A 15,610-nucleotide genomic window follows, 5' to 3' on the forward strand; every position below is an offset into this window, starting at 1 on the left:
TTAGTTTAGTCCGGTCCGGATCATCGCGGAATTTGTTATTTTACAGTCGAGCCAGGGGAGTGCTAAGGCATGTAGCGGAGCCAGATCAGCGATACGGATCGGTTTGCCACAGTTGGTTATTGCTTTATTAAGCTGTGCCGAGCCGAACTCAATAAAATTTGTGTGATTTCAGCTTATATAATGGATATCATATACGTTGACTAAATCTTTTAGAATAAAGAAGGAGGTATTACGAATGTTGATTATTTGTGAGGAAAGCTAAACACGTTTAAAGAAAAAGGTGGTCATTTTCATAAAAGTGAGTCATCAAACGACTTCCTGCAAACGACTCCATATGCAAAATATGAATCATTTTTTTGTCTTACAAAAGTTATGTAGAACATTGACGAGTTAGCAAGTAGTTAAAAAAAAGAAACGAATTCTTTAATAATTTTTCTTAACTCGAATTTTAAAAAACTGAAACCGATTCTATATGTAGACACTAAATCACAACACGCACCAGATTAGCATAATTACAATAGTAGGGAATGTTTAATTTTTTGGTTTCGAAAGTACTACCAATAAATGATGGAAATGTGGAACAGCGTACATCAATCATAAAGTTATAAGGAGAATAGCGTATACACTACTTTGAATAAAACAAGGTCGGCCAGCAAAACGTAAATCATATGTATGCACTTCATGGCAAGATTTTACAAAATACAGTGGAATCTCTCTATCTCGACTACCCTCTATCTCGAACTTCTCTCTATCTCGAACTAAAGTCTCGGTCCCTTTGTGGTCCGCCTAAGGTATTTTCCTTTCTTTACTTTTCCCTAAATTATTTGCTCATTTACCGACGTCTTTATTATTAAAACATCAGTTTTATTTGATAAATTGACGTCTGACTGTTTTACATTAATAAAAAAAAAAATTTTCTGCCGCGTTTCGGGTGTCAATCCATTTTCAAGTATCAGCGCCGAGATGAATTAATGAATTTTGGATATTAACACTGGCATAATGAGCAGTATCTTAGTGGTTGTGACTTTTCACAACACATTAAAGCTATGACTGATAGTTAAATCAATGGTCTAAGTACCATGAATGCAGATCATTTATAATGTTGTAATAGCCATCAAACATATTTGTATTGATACTGTCTGTTTGTTTTTGTCTTTCGCTTCATAAGTACGTTCCTTGATTTTAATGATGGCTTGTTTAAGAAATTTGCCAAAATTCTAAACAGGCAGAGGTTTTAGGCAAAGGTAAGAAAAAAAGCAAATGTGTCTAAAAGCAACTCTCTCACTCCATCTGCAGTTGTTATAATCAAAGTGTAGACAAAAACCGATAGTCGATACCACGTAGGGTGCATGTAAATATAAAGATGGGATAAAAGATTACACCAAGCTTATTTTCTTATGGAAAACACCCAATGTTCTTCCCAAAGTTTTACACTATCGCTATTAAAAAAACATTAATAGAGGCATCAGCCATCGCACCATATAATCTTGTTCCTATTGTTATAACTAGTATTTCATCTCAATTATGTTGACAACTTTAGAATTAGTGGGAACATGCGGCCTGGGCGTTGGCGAAAGCTTATTAAGAGAGAGAATATATTTTGGGTATGTAGAAGATTTTGTTGTTTTTATTTTCTAATATCTTTAAAACAGCTATAAGAGTAGCCATCTTGTTAATGAAAATTTGATACCAAGTTTGTTTAAATTACTAGTTCCTTCATTTTGATTTTTTCTTATGTATATTCTTCGATTTGTTTCTTGTTTTTGGTAAATAGACGACCTTGATGTTTTCTTGCTAGTCACAGTGAAACAGAACTTTATTTTTTATATAAGTTATGTCTTATTATGTAAGAATTATTTTTTATTTTTTTTGTTAACTTTAGCTTGATAAAAGTAATTAAATTAATCTTGGCTAGTTAACTATCAACTTTATGTTTCAAAAAAAAGTATATATCATTTTTTTTAGTGTTAGTTAGCCGGAATCACTCCTTGGTTTTAGAAGCCCCCTTTACCTAAGTTAATGAACTTGAGCAATTTTTTTTTTTAAACTGCCCGAAAGTATTTTTTTGCAATATTTTTCAGGAAAATCACATGGGAATGCCTATTCATTCGCAATGCTGCAAACAACAATATTAGCTTTTGGGGAAATTCAGCTGTTTAAAAAAAGGTCCAAATATCGCTCAAAAAAGCCTGCATTAATTTAGAAAATATATTAGTAAGCCACCAATGGTTTATCTTGAAACCTCGGGAAGTTACTAAGTCACGAAATAACAGAGTTTATGTCAACATCACTTCGGCTATCAACAAGATTTGTGTGGACCGAACAGGCTTTTGTTGGTGACATGAATGTTTATCAACGGTTTTTTATACCAGCAGCAGGACATCGAGATTTGTGTCCCGAAACCCCTCCACATAAATTTTACGAAAATCTTAATGGCAAATATACTGCGATGCTATCACAAACCTCCTTGCACATACACACTTTATTGAAATTTTGTTGGCGTAGCTAAAGTTTTTAAAAAGGATTAATTTGGTATGATTTGCTTGAGGGTTGTCTTTTTTGTGGTAACAAAATTGAAAGCGCTGTTGTGCATTTCAGTAATAATATACGGGCAAGTCAACCTCGTTCCCAGGGTCACGTGGCCCCTGAGTTGTTATTTGCCGCTATCAACTTCATCAACAATGCAAAATGCTCTGAGAACCAGGTTGTGGGCAAGTCTGGAAGTTATTCGACGAAAAGCGTGAATTTTATTCAAAAAGTTGCTCGAGCGTGCCCATATACAGGGTTTTTGACGAGCCAGTACCCTCATAATGCAATAAAAACTTCATAAATTTATAAAAAATGTGAAAAATTAATTGGTCTATACACAAGAACTGGATTACCAATCATGCTGTTTCTGGTGTGAGGAGTGTTAATATATACCTACAGCGTTGTATCCCAAAAGTACTGCACCAGTACTGCAAAGTATTACACCAGCCTAAAAACACCGCAGCAACTTTTCAAGTCATTCCAAACAATTGCCTGAGAAAAGGCAAGAATGACTAAATGTCTACTATGGTTAAGTCAACTGGATATTTATTCGACTTCAATTTATAATTATTGCGCTTTTTTGTTACAAGTTCTTGGATATGTCAATCGAAACATCAACCAATCTTTTTTTTTTAATTCGAGAATTTAAAAAAACAACAACAATATACAATCAAATTTTTTCAAATTTCTTAAATTGAATTCAACAAACTGTGCCGTAAACAATTTGCTTTATATATCACCTATGATATCACTATCATTCTTTTGCTAAAAGGAATAAAATTAGCATTGGGGAGGTGAGCAGTTATGTCAAAAATTTAAGAATAATGTTCCAACTGAGTGGAATTATAGGATCATATGCTTTTGACAAAACGTTACTACGATTATTTTTATTATTCGGAATATTTATACAGGATATATCCACTTCAGTGTTTGAAACACTGTTATCACTGTGGGTCCTGTGTTCTGAATATATACATTAGGTATACACCGGCATTACCTACCCAATTTCCCTCACATGGCATGGGTTAACCGTAGCTGTTGTGAAGACAATTGCTACATGGCCGCGCTGTGGACCAATCACGGACCTTGTGATTGCGAAGCGAACTCCATAACCACAAGGCCACACGCCACCACGATATTTTGGTTTACGATTTTTGATAATGTCATCAACCCGTCGCTCCTTAATAGGGAAATAGTCCTAGGATTTGGGAATTGTGGTTCCGGGAGCTGGGATAAAAACACTTCCCCGTTTCTAAGTTTTTGGCCTTGTACTAAAATTGTGGTCTTGTTACTAATTTTATGAACGTTCTTTTATTTTAAGATCGAAACATCCACCATCTCCATTTTGAACAAATCTTGAGGGATATATATTAAGTATTAAAAATCAGCAACATGTTCATTGCTGAACTAATGAAATATTAAAATACTTGGTTCATTGGACTTGTTTAAAAGTCATTATTCAAATTATCAGTTTTTACATAACACGTTTTGCGTCATAGAGTTTCCAGAATTTTCGAGATCAAATTTAAAAGATATCTAAATTTCTTGTTTTTTAGAATGATATGGAATCTGTAAGTTCACCCCATGTTTCTCTGTTTTTAAGGTTCACTCGGGATTTTATGGCTTTACAAGTTATTTGGAAGCCCTGAGTTGGTATTTGTGGAAATCTCCAAGCTGCAGGCTTCTTGTTTGTTCTTCTGTTGTACGTTTATGATATCTTCTTCTATCTCCACAATTAAATCATTTTCTAGAACTATCCTTTCTACAGTTATTTGATATCAGTTTCTACTTTTCTGTTTTGAGGTCTTTTATTTGAGGTATGTGTGACTTCTGTGCCCTAGGAAAATCAGAAAAAAATTCTGCAAAGATTCAATATGGTCGCATATTTTGAATTTCAGGAATGCTTGACGAACTCAAGTTATCTATCGTAGACGATCCAGGTTTTATGTTGTTTGTTGATTCAAGATGAAGTACCAGCAGTAATCAGTTCAGAGTATGTTCTCTTTGCAAAGGAGTTCTCAAGTACAAGGCGACGGCCTTTTTTCGGTTCGTAAGAGAAGTCTGTACGGCTCAGTGGTCAGGGCGCGAGTGAGAATATTAGCACAAGTAACTACAAAGTTTTAACTTTAATAGCTCATTCACAGGCTGAGCATAAATACCAGCTGCTAAGATTTATTGACACGTCGAGCAAATAAATTTTAAGTTGAGTTTACCTAGGCAAACCCAACCCAACTAACTCGTTATTAATCGGCCCAGTACGGTTTGCGGCCGTTCCATTAATAATTCTCTAACAGATAGGCTTACTAAGTATAAATGGTTTGACGGTTGTTAAATCATAGCTCCACTAACCAATTGACATGTCGAGTATGTACTTTAATCAGAGAGAAACTTTCGCAAGACAAACTTAGAGATACTTTCGCGAATCTATAGCTTGAATCTTTGAAACAATCGTTCTTCAAGGAATGTATATTTCTTGTTCATTTTTACACTGCCGTTAAATTAAGGAACAAGCATTTTAGGTCCACTCAATCCTGTCTAAAGTGGTTAAAACGGCCATCAAACCAAAGTTAATCCTTTTGTCACTATTAATATTGCACAAGTGTCGTGTTGACAAATTTCTCCCGGAATTGCTAAAACAATTATTCATATGATTTTTCAGTTTAGTTCTTCTCAAATGAAAACAAACCACTAAACTGCAAAGTTTTTACTGTGATATATTCTTTCAAGAAACAGAAGGAGATCAAAGCTAGTGAAGTTGAATAACTCGAAAGAACAGGGAGATGGCTTCTAATGAAATCTATATTATAATTAGTATAATCTGACTTCTGCAAATTGAAAACTTTTTAAAAGTAAAAGTTTTTTTAATGTTATTTTAGGTGAAATAAGATATGTTTGGCGAGCAAATCAAAATCGTTGTTTTCCATGACAACCAATAAAATGGTCGGTCTAAAGTAAGAATAACTAACGTTGGCTGTATCGAAAAAAACACGATTTTATTATATATATTTATATATATTTATTTTTCGTAAAAGTTATATGTACAAGCCTTATATTAAAAGGCAAGTTAAAATGTAGAAGAAGGCTAAGCGAGCAACTAAAAGACTGAATAAGCGAGCAACTTAAAGACTGAATAATAGAAAGCTTTCGTTTCAATTTCATGATCTTCAAAACAAAATGAAACAAAATCTTTGAGGATAAATACTTTGTCAAAAATTTTCGCAATTATTTTGCGATTTTTTTTTTTTTGCTAAAAAAATTGTGAACTTAAATGTCCCAAAATATTAGGGTTTTTTTGTAAGACAAAAAATTTAATTCTGCAGAATTCCAGAACTTTTAACAAAAATATCCACTCTCATAGTCTTTTAAATGTCTGTTTTACTGTTTCGTTAAAATCTGCACTAGATTTTACAAAAGGGTGTAACCACCATGCAACGCTATAACATAATGTATATGTATAAAACACAATGAAATAAATAAATGAAGTGATTCATATATAAACAACAAAACCAATAAAAGTCATTGGCTAAAACAACACCAGAGTTTTTAAACTCAATGTATATAAATCTCACTGTCTAAAAATCATTTGAAAAAATTAAAAGTAATATCATTTATAAAATATTTAAATTTCGCCGGTTTAACGGTATAACTGGTTTTTTCATCAAGAGGGTTAAGCGAGTCGTAATCCAAGTATCTGGTTAAACGAGTTATAAAGCAAAAAGGGGAAATAATGGAATAAGCATTGAGTGTAATAGTCAACTTTGTTTTGATGTGTTGAGTTGGAAAGTAGACACCGTTACTAAGTTATGATATTCGTTCCATACTTTTTTAGGGCGGCAAAATATTTTCTGACGGACCAACCATTCTGGGCGTCGCAACGGGAGTATTGCCATGAGACGAGTTCTCTTCGGGAGACAAGTCTAATAATAGTCCGTTTTTAAGGCTTTTAATAACCGCCCTCATGTCTTCGTGTACGGCAGCCGAACTTTTATCATTTTGATCTGACTGTTTTTCGAATAGTTGTTCAATTATTGCACCAACACTGGGGGACTGAATAGGGGTGGTGTTAGCTGAATCTGATTTATTTTCTGTTCTAATATTTGTTAGAGATAACGAGTTAAGTTTATTTTTTAGCGATCGTCTTTTTGCAAGTCGTGAATTTCCAGGCGGAGAAAGTCCAAATTTCGGAGGAGTGCTCCATCTTGTGATCACGTGGTGTTCTTCATCGCTGCTGTTTTGTCGCTCAGATATAATCCGGCGATAGGCTACAGCTTCGGACGTCACCGTACTCAGTCGGTGTGTAATAGATTCACTAAAAACAAAATGGTAGCAAATTTGTAGTATAAACTACAAGTTATCCTCTGAGACCACTTAACTAATACCCGTTTACCTTGATAATACGTCAGGGGTGTTGAGCTGGTTATCACTAGCCTAAAAGTCGAGACAAACTATTTTAAAAATTGGCACTAAAGTTCTCCAATTAATAAAAAAAATCCATTCTCTCCCAATATATTTTGCTAACAAATGTCTCCAGTTATAAAAAAGATCAACGTAAGCTTTTACAAAGAGACTAGGTTTTTCCTTATTTCGAGATCCTAAATTGTTTTTTTTCTAAATTATTAATTTCTCATATAACTTTCTTATTATATCAGGGCTGCTGTGTCATTCATGTACACGAAGTTTTGAAAAGGACCATAGCAGCCCTCACTATTACGAGACATGTTTACTTAATTTCTCTTCAAGGAGTTGTTTCTAATGGATGCGGTTTTTAAACAAATACTTCAGACGGGGGACGGGAAACGTAAAAATAAACAAGCAAAAAAAACATTCACCATTTTAAGCCACGGGTGTGATAAAACTGAATCAACCGAATATCTCTTCGAAGCTTCTTTCACCAGCAAATGTGAAATGAGATCTTTCGCTTCCAACGATACGTTCATCCAACCTTCATCTGGAAAGGCATAATCTGCATCCAATATACCATGCCAAAGTAAAGATTGACACTCGCTGCATGATCCGCCATCTTTCCATTCGCAGTCTCGTCCACAGTCCCCTTCAAATGGAGGCCGACCGCTTAACATGATATATCTAAAAGAAACAGAAAACATTCAAATAAATAATGTTAGAAAGGTTAACAATCAACTGAATAAACCGAAATATATTGTTAGAAAGTTTGGATTTCGAGTACTATTGATAAAGAATCCGTAAAATGAGAATGTTTGTAAAAGTTGCTGACATGGAAAGAAGGGTATCATATTATTGTTTTTACGGAATGCTTTCCCGCGCTTGAAACTGTAGCAAACAAGACAACAATTTAAAACTTAACGGTTCAATGACTTTTATTTTCTTCTGCTTTAACTCGTGCAAGGTTATAGATCACTTTTCTTCTAAGCTCACTCTTTCTTATATGCAAGAAAAACAAGTTCTATTCCTCGAATAATTTTACTCCTGTAATAAGTTTGGATAAGTTACACACATTTCCGGAGTGGATTCTTTTAATAAGATTCAACATCCGAAATTTTTCATAATATTTACAAGAATAACTCTAATACTCGGTAAATTTATTTTTGAGAAACTAAATAAAAAAAAAATGTGTATTATATCAATACATACGCTTATTCTTAATCGTTTTATCGTACCGTGGGTTCCAAAGCATTACATTATACTTAACCGTGGGTTTCTTCTTTCTAATTTGGACAGTTGTCCGAGTTGTTTCTGCTAGCAAAAACCCGCTTTGATATCATTAATGTTAAAAATAGACATAGAGATTTATAGTTGTTGTTTTAAAACAAAAACAATATGGCGGTATAGGGATGTGACGTCACGAATTGACCACTGTGAGACAAAATTAAGATGATCATTTTAAAAAAGTGCAGTTTTTGTCAAACAATTGAGATTTAGTCACGTAGGTGACGGAATAGAAATTATAAACTCCCGCGAAAATTAGTAATGATAGCATCATTTAAACCCTGAACAATACATCACTGAAATTAAAGGTCAAAAATCGGGAGAAAACAGTCCGACAGTTGGACCAATATAACTCGCCAGGACGAGGCTAACATAAAAAGTACACGTGAACTGGGCTGCCCAAATATACCAAACAAAATGATAACTATATCTCTTTTAATTAACCACAGCAGGTGCGTATCCTAAGAGTTAATCGCATGCGCATAGGTGGAGCTGGTTAATCGAGCCATGAGAATACAACTAGTAAAAAAAACAGGAAAAGAATTAATAGCTATACATCAAAACAACATGCTATCTATGCCACGTGATGTTTCGACCTTTGGATTGAGATTACAAGAAAAAGGAAAGTAGCTGACTTTTGCTTTTTTGGTTTGGATTTTGTTAAATCTATTTAATTAGCATGCAAATAAAATGTGTGGAGATTGTGTAACATATCTGTAACTCAGTCGAGATAATCCCCCATCGCCTACAGCCTTCTTCTGCTGGTTATTTTTAACATTTTTAGAAGAGTATTTTATTGTACTGGATTTTTGAACGCTGGGTTAACGAACTGGGAACAAACGAAAAAATGCAAACATACACCTATAAAATCTTACGTAGCACCCACGTGGTCAGAAAAACAAATATAACTTTTAAGAAACCTTTTTTTTCTACGGATAGTGAAAGTTTATTTCAAAATCCCCATAACTTATCAGAAATTCAAATTTATTATTTTTATGAATTTTGATGACTGGCATACAAAACAGAAATACCAACAGATGTTGCTAAAAGAAAACGAAATTGGTATGTCCACTATGCCTTTCTAGTATCATGTCCACTATGCCTTTCTAGGATCATGTCCACTTCGCTCTCTGCTGTGGCCTGGGTTGCACTAGGTCAAGGATTAATGTCTTTGGCACCAACATAATTACACAACATCGTTAGCCACGTGTATGTTTTTCTGTGATTAACATTTCCAAAACATTTTTATATTTACCGTGATAATTACAAAAACCGTTTGAAACTGTTCAGTTTAACGTCATCAAATATTTATACATTTTTAGAAGTAACATATTTTAACAAATAGCATATTTGAACGACGTGGGGTACAGTTCATTTTTTACATGGATTCACTGATGTTCTTGTTCTCCGCACACTCTGCTAAAGGAAATTACAACAATAGAATTTTTACGCGAAATAATTTTTTGCAAATTTGTTTTTTATAAGAACCAGGAAATTTATCTGCAGCATATTTTTGACACAGTTTAAGCCTTATTTTATTCTTATATATTTTTAATTTTGAGCATTTATGATTTCAGTTTCAGCAGTTATTTCTGAAAAACAAAATTTTGTGTTAACAGATCATTGTTTATATTTTGTTCTGATGTTTTCGTCATACTATTGTTCCTATAAAAAAGGTTACTTCTTTAAAATGTCGTACAAAATCGAGTTGACATTCAGGACATATACATCACTGTATTGTCACGAAACGTCATAAGCGTAAAAAATAAAACATATTACAAATTCTTTAGGAGCCAAATATTTTTTTTTACTCAGTACAAAGAGGTCGAGGATCGGCTATTTTTACTTTGTTAATTATGCAAGATTAAAATATGCAATGAAAATATATATCCATATATGGTTGTTAGAACGTGATAAAAGCATGATATGTTTGCATTCAATATTTCTGAAGTTAAATATTTCATGAAGGTCAAAGTCTGTCAAAATATCACGTTCTTCCAGCGTGTAAGTGGAATTATGTTCTCAATTTACCTAAAAAAGGATGGTGAAAAACAGAATTAAAAATTAACATTTCCATAAGCGTTTATCATATGACTAATTGAAATTTGTAACGAGTTTTAAAGAACTTTGATAGCAATTGGAAATAATAAGCGCGGTTATGTTTTTAACCGCAGCGGGTGATGTTCCAATTAAAAAAAAATATTGTCATATGTAACTTAATATCGTGAATTAGTCACGTGCCAACTTATTGTCTAGATGACAACCCACTTGGAATAAATTTTCTCAATATTTTTTTTCTAACTTTTTCGTGTGTATAAATGTGAAATGAAATACATTGTTTTTTATAAGAACATCGTTTATAAGAACATCGTTTCAACTCAAGCTAGCTGCCCCTATTCTTTTTACACTTTCTTTTCAGTCGCGAATGTTCTTATTTTTGTTTTTCTTATTCTATGATTTCGAGGGCGTCATATTAAATTAGTTAGCTAATTTTCGCGAATTTCTGTCGAAAGTTATAAGCAACGTTACACGCTAATTTTTATGAAAAAATATTTTATAAGAACATCAAGGCTGAAAATAATATGTCTCCTATACAAAAGCCATCTCAGTGGTCATTACGTCATGTAGTTCACATAAAAAACGGTATTGAGAATTGTCATCGAAGTGTTACTCCCCTTCCTAACTACGCGAAAATTAGTTCTCTCTAAAGGGGAATTTTCACGGAGGGAACTGTGAATGGTGAATTCGGCGGGGAATTAGCTGCGAAGATTTTTTTTTGATTTTCGCGTGAAACGAAAAACATGTGGCGAATTTAAAATACTGAAAACCTGATACTGATAGTGGAATTAAAACCCAGCATTTGGATAACTCAATAATCCAGGCAGTAAAATTGTGAACTGACGCGCTAAAAAGAACAACACATGAAAAATAAAGCGGCAATGGTCCAGAAAGTTCTATGCTCTCATTTTAGGGAATAGATTATTATTGCTATTATTATTATTATTATTATTATTATTATTATTATTATTAAGCCAGGTAGCCTCTTTAATTCCTATTAGAACTGCTGTCAACTCAAGTCCTGCGAAGGGTAATAGTGCATTTAAAGCTCCTATTTAAGCTACGGAGGGCTTGCAAGCACAACAGCCGCATAACTAGACAATCACCTAAGATATCAATCCTATTCTCATGCTGATCGTTAAGCAGAAAGGATCGATTCACACTTTGATAGTCTCTTGCATGATTTGGCCGAGGTTCGAATCCAAGATATTTTGGCCGAGGTTCGAATCCAAGATATTTTGGACTACTTTTATTTTCACGATAAAGATGATTTCAACACTTTTTTTAAAAAAACAATTAAGAACACAAAAAAGTACATTAGCATTTTTAATCGAAAAAAAAAAGAAAGAAGATCTCTTAGGTGTGGAAGCTTCAATATAGGTCAGTTCGTCAAAAAACGTGCCGAAAATAACGAAAATTTGGTTAACGTGTTACATAATTACATCCGCGCGATAAACCAGCAATTTTTTTGTTTCAAAAGATAATGGTTTTCACTTCTTTGGAGATTCGTTTTTCACGGCACGTTTAAATACAGGCCTGTCTGTTTTTTTACATAACCGCCTCGCTGTTTTGGTTCATTCATTCATTCTTTCATTTATTTATTCACTCACTCACTCATAACTTTAACAAGAAAGGGAAATCTTCCTTAGTTAGTGAACATGCGTAAATTACCAAAAGAAAAACAAATCTGGAAAAAAGGAACTTTTCGTTATCCAAGCAAAATACTCTGGCAAGTATCTACTTCGCAAATTTTTACATCTTCCACAGTCATCTTACTTCATATGAAGTTTGGTTTAAGCTACGGAAGTGATATAAGAATCTTTAACACAAGTAATAAGTAAGTAAGCGTGATTATGAGGCGACTTGGCTTGGTGTTAACCCGGTTGGCGGGTCAACCTGTTAAAAAAATTACATATAATATGGAACAATCCCTACTTTCCCTATTTTTTAAAAATGGCGGATGCAAGATGTAAACAAACAAGCGAAATTAAATCAAAATTATCATTTAGGGAATTTGTAACCTGCTCCACAAGTTCTGGAGTTTAATAAATTTCTAGTCTGCTGCTTCTCTCGCCATTATTGTTTTTCTTCTGTTTTGGATCGCAATGCGCATGCTCTTCTTTTTCAACCCGGCGCATGGCTCGGCAAAGTGAATATATGAACCGAGTTAACCCACCTAAGCAACCAGAGCATGTGACGAGCCAACACCGAGATAACCCACCTCATATATTCAGGCTCTAAGCTTACGAGTGGAAACAAATAAGTGAATTAGCGTGCCTTTTCTCGATATTTGTGCATTAACTTCGATGAAGGTCACTTCTCTAAAAATGTGCCTCGAAACAAAAATTTTGTGTGCACGCTACATATGCTTCCACACCATGAAGCAGCAAATTTTCTTTCAAAAAACGTGGGTTTCTATTTCCACGGGAATTCGTTTTTCACTGCACGTTTGCGACGACATGTCTTTTATTTTATATAACCGTCTGGTTTCATTCATTCATTCATTATACTTAAGCATTTATTCGATCATTCACATTTTAACCGAATTGTCTATGCCTTTGTTTTAAAGAAGCGCCTAGAAAAGGGGTTTGACTTCAAACTCATCCATAAGAACAACGCAGTGCTCACTTAGTATTCAAACTTGCTAAGAAAATAATGCTTGATAAAACTTTCACTTTCAGTCAACTTTTTTGTTTAACAACAAAAAAGGGAAAGTCTGTCCAACATTATATGATCAATTGTATTTACTAAGAAACAGATCAGTTGTATAACTGATGTTGGGAAAAAACACTCAACCAGAAAATCACAACAAATTTTAGTTTTCTAGTTATGCGGAAAACTTCCCTTTTTATATAGTGGACATTCTATGTAGCAACATTTTGCAGGATTTTTTAGGCAATGAACTTTGTTTCTGTTACTCACCCTCCCTCCTTTATGCTCCGTCAACATAAAAAGAGCAGACGTCTAAAAAACGTTTCCTAAAAATTATGTTTCCAAATCTAAAAGTTAATTGTGAAAACAGATTAACACAAAGTTGTACTGAATTCACAAGTTTTCTCGTTAACACGAAAATAACTATAACTCGTGAATTATCATAAAATAGATATGGCGACCTCGTTTGGTTTAGAATAGCATCATAAATAATGAAAAGTTTACATGACCTCTTTTAGAAAAATGTGTAAAAGTGAACTACTTTGAAAACAATTACCAGGGGACTGGGGAATAGTCTTTGACAAAGTATTTGACACAATAGCTAACTTTTATTAATCTTTGATAAAACGACAATTTAAAAGTTTTACAAAACCTTAAAATATTTATTTTTTGTCAGTTAATCACAAAATTAAGTATGCGAGTCATATGATCTGTTCTTAATTTATGTATCACGTGTACAAAACATGTTAACTGGGGGTGGCGAAATTAATTATGACACGATAAAGAATAGAATCAAAAACATGATAAGAACGTGTTGATAATATTAACCAATCAGATAGATGCTATTAATAATTTATTGTTTACCAAATTACTTTCAAAGATATATATATAAGAGCAGGAGGGAAAAGCTAACATAGTTAAAAACTTCGTTTAACTGCGAACGCCTAGAAACAAAGAAGTTATTTTGCTGAAATTTAAATAGCAAAGAAGATGTATTACAAGTCTGGAAACACAAGCTCAAGCATTAAAACCAACTCGTCCAAACAAAACACCTCGAAAACCACATCCACCTCGAAAAGTAACTCGACCAAACTGCAATGGAAAACCAAACCACTTATAGTGAACAACAAATCTGGAAAATAAAGACTTGTGGACGAACGAACAACAGCAAAACATCAATGTATCGTACTTGAAATCGTTAAACATGTGTACATTATCATAGCATGAATTTCACAAAGTAATCGCCGTAAACGAAGTAGCAAAGCATGCTGGGAATATTGGAAAACAACAACAACACAATATCATAGACTCTTCGAAGTTAGTAAACTTTTTAACAAACAATTGGTGGTGTAGTTATATGTAACAAGAAAATCAGGTGAATGGCGGAAATTTAAAGTTGTAAAATGTAAACTCAGTTTTTCTGAGGAACTCATTTATAAAAAATGCTTTTGTCATTTTTCTAGTTTTGATTAGAATAGATTATTTATTTAATTATATTTTGTAAATTTTCAATAAAATATACAATTTTTACTCCACACGGATGTTGTTTATTAAAGTAACCAATTTTATACCACTGAGGCTGCAATGGGCAGACTTTCAAATCGTCACGTTTTACTTAGGCACTTATAATTTCATATTAGGCACACCTAACAAAAACAACAAGACATCCACATGTAAGCGTTAAAACTCAACAAAGGCTAGTAATATCCCGAATAAAAAAATTCGAAAAATGAAAATTGAAGGGTGTCATTACAACGTCATTTTGCAGACTTTGAACCCTTGGTTATTCGGTATTTGGCGAATGAGAATCTAGTTAAAGATTCCATAAAAAACAAACTGAAAAGAAGGTTAAAAATTAGAATGAGTTAAAAACATTTGAGGTTGCGTACGTACGACTTAGTGAATATCGCCTGAAAAATCCTACATTGTCTGAAGAAATATATTACATCAATTGGATATTTGTTAAGTTGGGTTGGCTAGATAATATTCCTTATAAACAAATGAATATCTAGCCTCATCAATTTGAATTAAATATAAGTCACTAAAAGTTAATAAGTTGATTGTTGTAGCTAGATGGTATTAACGAAACCAACCGAACAGAAAATAATAACACAGAATTATTTATTTGTGAAAAAAAAGACTTTGTACTTTGTTCAAACAATGAGCTGAGCTGAGTGTTCTTTTAATATTATACTAGCTTTGTTGCCTCACCCATTTATACCAATTATCTCCCATTTGAGCGCTTAACTCATGGACACCTATAATCTTATCTTTAGTGTATTTTCACCATTTCAACTATGTGCTTAGCGTTTTTCTTTTTGTTTTGCCTATTCCTTTTCATTTTATTGGATTTTAGAACATCGACGATTTTATATTAAATTGTATATAATGTAGAGTATTTGATTTTAATTTTAGCAGGACACATTTGAAAAGCAGAAATTTATTCTGAAATGTATATCCTGGGTAAATATTGATGATAAATAAATAAAATAAATAAGTTCTCTGACATTTAGTTTTTTATATTTTCATTCAGTTTACCTAATCTGTTTTGTTAGGATGTAGAAATAACAAGCTTCAAAATAATATCAAAAAACAGATTGCAAAATAGAGCGACTTGTGTAACGTAACTATATCTCAGAGTATATCATGAAAACAAATATTTTTTTGTGTGTGTAAAAAATAACAC

The 15,610-nt window shown here is 33.2% G+C and overlaps 1 protein-coding gene across 2 annotated transcripts in view; it reads right to left on the reverse strand.

Annotated features, from left to right (window-relative positions):
- Positions 1-5,833: 5,833 nt before the first annotated feature.
- Positions 5,834-15,610, reverse strand: part of LOC130629346 (MAP kinase-interacting serine/threonine-protein kinase 1-like) — a 32,614-nt gene continuing 22,837 nt past the window's right edge. For both annotated transcript variants that reach the window (XM_057442504.1, XM_057442505.1), the window contains 3 exons: positions 7,359-7,614; positions 6,917-6,957; positions 5,834-6,838 (listed from right to left, as the gene is read on the reverse strand). In XM_057442504.1, the coding sequence (XP_057298487.1) occupies positions 6,355-6,838; positions 6,917-6,957; positions 7,359-7,614 (781 nt within the window). In that variant the 3' untranslated portion in view covers positions 5,834-6,354. The remainder of the gene's footprint in view (positions 6,839-6,916; positions 6,958-7,358; positions 7,615-15,610) is intronic.

Source organism: Hydractinia symbiolongicarpus, chromosome 2 (genome assembly GCF_029227915.1).
Source record: "Hydractinia symbiolongicarpus strain clone_291-10 chromosome 2, HSymV2.1, whole genome shotgun sequence".
Classification (NCBI taxonomy): Eukaryota; Metazoa; Cnidaria; class Hydrozoa; order Anthoathecata; family Hydractiniidae; genus Hydractinia; species Hydractinia symbiolongicarpus.